Source organism: Clupea harengus, chromosome 19, assembly GCF_900700415.2.
Source record: "Clupea harengus chromosome 19, Ch_v2.0.2, whole genome shotgun sequence".
Taxonomy (NCBI): Eukaryota; Metazoa; Chordata; class Actinopteri; order Clupeiformes; family Clupeidae; genus Clupea; species Clupea harengus.
The window spans coordinates 2,314,677-2,323,068 of record NC_045170.1 but is presented as its reverse complement, the minus strand read 5'-3'; the positions used below and the strand labels follow the sequence as shown (position 1 = coordinate 2,323,068).

Genomic DNA, 8,392 nt, shown 5'->3' with positions numbered 1-8,392 from the left:
CCTCTAAAGTGTCAACGAATGCCTTAAACACACAGGAACAATTGTCAGTCACTATCCTTCAGCCATGTCCTTATTGCAAGGCAAGGCTAGGCAACTTTATTTATATATTGAAATAAATAGATAAATAAAATAAATAAAAGGATACAAAAAAATAGGAGTAAAGTGAAACAAGTAAGGCGTAGGTGTAGAAGTATTTCTTTCTCTTTCCTCACAACACTGTGCTTGATTCTGCTGTGTGTCTCTGCAGAGCGAGTCCTTCTGCTTTACATAGGGATGGGACACGGGGCATAAAAAGGATACGCATCGTATACATCAGGAAGACATAAACACGGAAAAATAATACTATTATGAAGAAACGCTGAGGAAAAGGACCATGAATCACAAGTTCAAGTAAAAGGTCTGCACGCACTCCATGGACAAACTAAACAAGTGAATATTGATGAACCACAGTATTTAATCTCCTCTTATTTACCTAAAAACAACATATACTTTACATGTGAATATTGATGAACCACAGTATTTAATCTCCTCTTATTTGCCTAAAAATAACAACATATACTTTACATGTGTGTGCATATTAAGTGGAAAATTATCATGAATCACTACTTGTTTGTAGGGGATTACGATAACAAGGATGAATTAATGCACAACACTTTGACTTTCACTGATGAGTTCTTTATTGCGTATAAAAAAAACAAAAAAACAAATACAAGTCACGTTATGCTCCATAAGTAGTTTGTTCTGTACACACACACACACACACACACACACACACACACACACACACTGCTGTGAAAGTTGATATTCTGAGGCGGACATACGGAAGTGTGTTCTCCTGGGTGAAGCAGGCAGCAGAAAGGTGAGGAGCGACTCACAGCTGAATGTCTGCCTGCCCCCCGCCTCCACTGTGTGTGTGTGTGTGTGTGTGTGTGTGTGTGTGTGTGTGGAGTGGTGTGTGTGATTCTATTCAGATGAGCCCAGTGTGTGTGTGTGTGTGTGTGTGTGTGTGTGTGTGTGTGTGTGTATCTGTTGTCTTCCAGTCTGCTTGAGCAGGGCCTTCTTCTGTGAGGTTTCAGGTATGAGTCACGAGCGAGTACAGACTATCTCAGACATCTGTCAGCTGCTCCAGAAAACACTAAGTGGTTCACACTGAACACACACACACACACACAACACAGAAACAAAACAAAACAAAAGAACAGGACAAAACAAACAGAAGCAGAGAGAGGACCCTGCTGCTGATTTGTAATGTATTGTTGTAATGAGTTTAGATGAGAGGGGCTGAAGTAAAGAGGGGGAGACACACACACACACACACACACACACACAGGGGAATCAATGCTAAACATGAACGAGCATTAGCATCCTGATAAACAATAGCTAATTACCATCATTAAGGACAGGATGACCAGTGAACTTTGCCAAATGATGTGTATATTTATTAGATTCAGCGATCCTCATACGATCATCAAGGTGATCCTCTTTAGAAGACTTTTTATTTATCTATGTATAACACCAGGAGGACATGTAGACATGGTGAGAAAGAGAGAGAGTGTGTGTGTGTGTGTGTGGGGGGGGGGGGACTGTTCTGGGAGATCGCACCTGGTGTCTAATTAAAGGAGACAGAATGTGTGGTCCATTTCCGGCTGTGCAGTGTCTCCCAATGAATGAAACTGTATTTAACCACTTCATCTCTTCAGAGCAGCTCTCTATGCGTCTTATAAAGGACACACACACACACACGCACGCACGCACGCACGCACGCACGCACGCACGCACGCACGCACGCACGCACGCACGCATGCACGCACGCACGCACGGAATGATATTGCGTTTAAACGGGTTCCCACTGGACCAGTACTACGAAGGGGAGTTCTGACCCAAAGTCCTCCAGTCTCCGCTGACCTTTTGACCTCCTGACCTCCTGACCTTCTGACAGTGTCCCAGTCACTCTGCAGCCCGGAGCATGTCACTGGTTGTTGATCTTGAGGACGAAGAGGCTGCTGGAGGTGAGCACGTACAGCCTCTCTCTGGACGCCCTGAAGCCCAGCATGGGCTCGTTGGTGTCCAGGCTCGCCACCTGTTGCTTAGCGACCTGGCCGACCTGGCGCCCCTCCTTCCGGTTGAAGAGGACGGTATCCACGGGCGACGGCTGGCGGTAGAGGAAGACCCGCCGCAGGCACTCTCCCAGCGCGGCGAAGGAGGAGTCGGGAGCGCAGGTGGCAAACTTCTTGTCACGCTTCGACGCCTGGACGTAACCTGGAAATAATGACGGACGCACACAACACACAACAGTGTGTGTCTGGTAATGCTCGTCAGAACAGGTGTGTGTGTGTGTGTGTGTGTGTGTGTGTGTCTGGTAATGCTCGTCATAGTCTTATGGCTTTGCTCAAGCTGGGCTAATGTGTTCAGTACAGCACCTCAAATGGCAAATATAGATGATTTACAGGGGCTTTAAATGGGTTTATACGCATACAAATGAAGACATTCCCTCTCCGTGCAAGCATACTAACAGAAACACCTTCCAAATGTTTTTATAATGTTCTTTAAGGCTAGCATTAGAGCCTCCTTACACAGACTTGTGTCTTGCTGGCGGTGTGTGTGTGTGTGTGTGTATGTGTGCACCCAGCCAGTGTGAGCCAGTGTAACACACACAGGATTGCCTATTTGTGAAGCACGAGGACTATAGACGTGCAAAAATTGGAACGCTGAAAAATGCATTCCACTTTAAATGACTATGAGACCAATGGGATTCTAACAATGCAAACACGCTAATCTCTGTGTGCTTCCAGGAATCATCCGGAAGGATTCAGCCGTGTAAATACAACACAGAAGCTCACGCAAACAAACACGTATGCACGCACAAAGACATCACACACTCTCACTCTCACCCAGGCAAACACACACACAGTCTCTCTCACTGACTCACTCACTCACTCACTCAAGACACACACTCACTCACTCACTCAAGACACACACTCTCTCTCTCACTCTCACTCAATCACTCAGACACACACACACTTTCTCTCTCTCTCTCTCTCTCTCTCTCTCACTCACTCACTCAGACACGCGACACTCTCTTTCTCCCTTACTCACTCAGACACACACAAAGAGACAGACAGACAAACAACAGACACACACACACACACACCTCCTTACCGAGGGCATTAAAGGTGGCAATATGTTCCCACAATGCATCAGGCTGGCCGGGGCGCGGCTGCCAGAGCAGGGCGTCCACGTCGTGCCTGAGGCAGAGACAGGGCATGTCAGTCGGACTCACGTCCACGCTGAAGAGGTACTGGTGGCTGCCCAGGTTCACCTAGGAGGACACACACACACACACACACACACACACACACACACACACACACACACACACACACACACACACACACACACACACACACACACACACACACACACACACACACAGGAGGACATAATACTGATAAACAAACAAACAATAAGACACAACACAACCAACATAAAAAACAATAATAATAATAATAATAATAATAATAAACAAAACTCTGATTTGGTTTCATTCTAAGAAGGGCCTGAATGTAATGAGTATTATTTTGGAGTTATGGTAATCTTACCTACGAGGACACACACACACACACACACACACACACACACACACACACACACACACACACACACACACACACACACACACACATTATGGTAATCTGAACGATTAACCCTACGTGCAGAGTGGACTACACATTGGGTAAGATTCACCTTTAACTGAAGAGAAAGATCAGCCATAGATTGTGTGTGTGTGTGTGTGTGTGTGTGTGTGTGTGTGTGTGTGTGTATGTGTGTGTGTGTGTGTGTGTGTGTGTGTGTGTGTGTGCGTGGTCTTGCCCTGGAGGGGTCATCTCTTCAGAGAGCTTTTTTTTTTTAGAAAAGGTTCATTATTTTCCAACTAAGCACTTCAGGGCCTATGGACCCCATCGTGTAGCAGGCTTGAATCTGAACCTCTCGGGTCAGTCTAGGCAGGGCAGTTAATAGTCTAGGCAGCGCAGTTAATAGTCTAGGCAGCGCAGTTAATAGTCTAGGCAGCGCAGTGGTCATAGTGTAGGTGCAGTGCAGTGGTCATAGTCTAGGTGCAGTGGTCATAGTGTAGGTGCAGTGGTCATAGTGTAGGTGCAGTGGTCATAGTGTAGGTGCAGTGCAGTGGTCATAGTGTAGGTGCAGTGCAGTGGTCATAGTGTAGGTGCAGTGGTCATAGTGTAGGTGCAGTGGTCATAGTGTAGGTGCAGTGCAGTGGTCATAGTGTAGGTGCAGTGGTCATAGTGTAGGTGCAGTGCAGTGGTCATAGTGTAGGTGCAGTGGTCATAGTGTAGGTGCAGTGCAGTGGCCATAGTGTAGGTGCAGTGCAGTGGTCATAGTGTAGGTGCAGTGGTCATAGTGTAGGTGCAGTGGTCATAGTGTAGGTGCAGTGGTCATAGTGTAGGTGCAGTGGTCATAGTGTAGGTGCAGTGCAGTGGTCATAGTGTAGGTGCAGTGGTCATAGTGTAGGTGCAGTGGTCATAGTGTAGGTGCAGTGGTCATAGTTTAGGCAGTGCAGTGGTCATAGTGTAGGCAGTGCAGTGGTCATAGTGTAGGTGCAGTGGTCATAGTGTAGGTGCAGTGCAGTGGTCATAGTGTAGGCAGTGCAGTGGTCATAGTGTAGGTGCAGTGGTCATAGTGTAGGTGCAGTGGTCATAGTGTAGGCAGTGCAGTGGTCATAGTGTAGGTGCAGTGGTCATAGTGTAGGCAGTGCAGTGGTCATAGTGTAGGTGCAGTGATCATAGTGTAGGTGCAGTGGTCATAGTGTAGGTGCAGTGGTCATAGTGTAGGTGCAGTGCAGTGGTCATAGTGTAGGTGCAGTGGTCATAGTGTAGGTGCAGTGCAGTGGTCATAGTGTAGGTGCAGTGGTCATAGTGTAGGCAGTGCAGTGGTCATAGTGTAGGTGCAGTGCAGTGGTCATAGTGTAGGTGCAGTGGTCATAGTGTAGGTGCAGTGGTCATAGTGTAGGTGCAGTGGTCATAGTGTAGGCAGTGCAGTGGTCATAGTGTAGGTGCAGTGCAGTGGTCATAGTGTAGGTGGCAGTGGTCATAGTGTAGGTGCAGTGGTTATAGTCTAGGTGCAGTGGTCATAGTGTAGGTGCAGTGGTCATAGTGTAGGTGCAGTGCAGTGGTCATAGTGTAGGTGCAGTGGTCATAGTGTAGGTGCAGTGGTCATAGTGTAGGCAGTGCAGTGGTCATATTGTAGGTGCAGTGGTCATAGTGTAGGTGCAGTGGTCATAGTGTAGGTGCAGTGCAGTGGTCATAGTGTAGGTGCAGTGGTCATAGTGTAGGTGCAGTGGTCATAGTGTAGGTGCAGTGCAGTGGTCATAGTGTAGGTGCAGTGGTCATAGTGTAGGTGCAGTGCAGTGGTCATAGTGTAGGTGCAGTGGTCATAGTGTAGGTGCAGTGGTCATAGTGTAGGTGCAGTGCAGTGGTCATAGTGTAGGTGCAGTGGTCATAGTGTAGGTGCAGTGGTCATAGTGTAGGTGCAGTGGTCATAGTGTAGGCAGTGCAGTGGTCACAGTCTAGTATAGTATCACATATATTAACCTGGCATGTTGAAGGACGAGTCAGACCAGCTCATCTATAAATAGGCATAACAGACAGATCATGAAAATAATACGAAAAGTTGGGCCTCAGAGTCGAAAAGGTTGAGAACCCCTGCCTTAGAGCATCTTGTTTCTACTCTGGACAGGGCCGTGGGAAAGGCTCAGCTTCTCCCCATCCACCCCTCGGTGAACAGCACCCGTTTTGGTGAGCCCAGATACAATGGGAACAAAACACTGGGACAATCTTGCATGCCGCATACATTCTTTGAGAGCCAAGTCATGAAAATAAGAATATAAGAAAATGATCACTATTATTCCTAATAACCATGATCCCCAAAAAGCAGTCAAGGAGAAAAACCTCCCTGCTGTTCTTGTGATTAGGATGCTACCCTCTAATCACATAGAGCAGTCTACTGCACTGTAATAGACTGAACACACAGTAGCTCCACAGTGCCGTCATATTCAGACACATTTAGCTCCTGGTAATGCCACTCTGCCCGTAGTACCCAAGTGAGTGTTATATCTGGGCTCCTGGTAATGCCACTCTGCCCGTAGTACCCAAGTGAGCGTTATATCTGGGCTCCTGGTAATGCCACTCTGCCCGTAGTACCCAAGTGAGCGTTATATCTGGGTTCATGGTAATGCCACTCTGCCAGTATACCCAAATGCACTTATTGTTTGGCAAATGTTAAAGATGATTTGAGAGATGTTCCAAGGCAACTGAGAAAAACTGTAAAGCAGAAAGGAGTCACTTGTCTGCTGCTGAAGCAAACTCACTCATCTTTTCAGCTATTGACACACACACACACACACACACACACAAACACACAAACTCACTCATCTTTTCAGCTATTGACACACACACACACACACACACACACACACAAACACAAACACACAAACTCACTCATCTTTTCAGCTATTGCTACACACACACACACACACAAACATTCCCCCTTCATGCCCCCCCCCCCATCACAACCTCATGACCCTTCTCGAATGGGCTTGGGTAATTTTGCTTCATAGGAGGACGAGGACCGACTTCACTCCTGTGCCTGTGTGCTGTGTGCTGTGATAATGAAACAGCTCTGGAAATAAAAGTGCAGCACACATCTCTCTCCTCATCTCTCAGACTCATTGGTTTTCTCTCTGTACTTGCCAGGGTCAACTGGGGTTCACGCTCCTCCCGACCGCTACTTATGTTCCTTCTTCCAAAAATGCAAGACTTTTCAATAAACTTAGGGGAAAAAAAAAAAAAAAAAAAAAAAAAAAAACCTGGGCAGTCTTTGAGGAGAAAAAAAAACATGGTCCATTATTGCACTTGTGAGAGGTGCTTTGTGTTCTTTCAAATTCACACTGTCCAAAATTACCATTCAGGCCTCCACAGCATAATCACCGGCTCTGTTCACCACTCGCTAACAGATCTGTGCTGATACGCAAAGTGAATGCAGAATCCACAAAAAGTTTGGCCAGTATAACTTACACGTGTAGACAAGAAACTCCCTTTTCAATCTGCTTTCTGAGGGGAAAAAATCAGTATTCTCTCCGACCAGTGATAATGTCATGATGACAATGAAGAAACTAGAGATAGTTAAGAAAGACTATTAATAGAGATAGTTAAGAAAGACTATTAATAGAGATAGTTAAGAAAGACTATTAATACAGATAGTTAAGAAAGACTATTAATAGAGATAGTTAAGAAAGACTATTAATAGAGATAGTTAAGAAAGACTATTAATAGAGATAGTTAATAAAGACTATTAATAGAGATAGTTAATAAAGACTATTAATAGAGAGATAGTTAAGAAAGACTATTAATACAGATAGTTAAGAAAGACTATTAATACAGATAGTTAAGAAAGACTATTAATAGAGATAGTTAAGAAAGACTATTAATAGAGATAGTTAAGAAAGACTATTAATAGAGATAGTTAAGAAAGACTATTAATAGAGATAGTTAATAAAGACTATTAATAGAGAGATAGTTAAGAAAGACTATTAATAGAGATAGTTAAGAAAGACTATTAATAGAGATAGTTAAGAAAGACTATTAATAGAGAGATAGTTAAGAAATACTGTTAATAGAGATAGTTAAGAAAGACTATTAATAGAGATAGTTAAGAAAGACTATTAATAGAGATAGTTAATAAAGACTATTAATAGAGATAGTTAAGAAAGACTATTAAAGAGATAGTTAAGAAAGACTTAATAGAGAGATAGTTAAGAAAGACTATTAATAGAGATAGTTAAGAAAGACTATTAATAGAGAGATAGTTAAGAAAGACTATTAATATAGAGATAGTTAAGACTATTAATCTTTAGCTGACCGAGCAAGCACACCCTGACACCTGATTCAATCAGAAAGACATACATAGACACAGTATGAAGAGATTTGTTATGTTTAAGATGGCAGAAAGAACTAGTTTAACTTCCAAGAGAGCAAATGGATTACAGTTCCTGTATGCCCATCATGCTATGTATCTATCTTGTCTAACAGAAACCACATACCTGTTTTAGGAGAGTTTATTCAATGTTGTGACTGAATCAATGGATGTGGTCAAATCTCAGTAGATGCTAGGTAGATATTTTAGTGAAACTATTTTTTGTGTGATCGGAGCTAGAGGAAGGTAGGAATGAAACATGTTTAGCTTCCATCTTTGCTGAAATAATAAATGTTTTTAGATGTTTTCTTAGTAGACTACATTCACTCTTTCCCCCGATAAGATATGTCGGCTACTTTCACTCTTTCCCCCGATACGATATGTCGGCTACTTTCACTCTTTCCCC

General features: G+C 44.0%; 1 protein-coding gene across 1 annotated transcript in view; it reads right to left on the bottom strand.

Moving 5' to 3' along the window:
- Positions 1–1,932: 1,932 nt before the first annotated feature.
- nudcd1 (NudC domain containing 1) overlaps positions 1,933–8,392 on the bottom strand; it is a 37,043-nt gene continuing 30,583 nt past the window's right edge. The window contains exons 9-10 of the mRNA XM_031586608.2: positions 3,160–3,319; positions 1,933–2,259 (exon numbers count right to left, since the gene is read on the bottom strand). Of these exons, the coding sequence (XP_031442468.1) occupies positions 1,970–2,259; positions 3,160–3,319 (450 nt within the window). The 3' untranslated portion in view covers positions 1,933–1,969. The remainder of the gene's footprint in view (positions 2,260–3,159; positions 3,320–8,392) is intronic.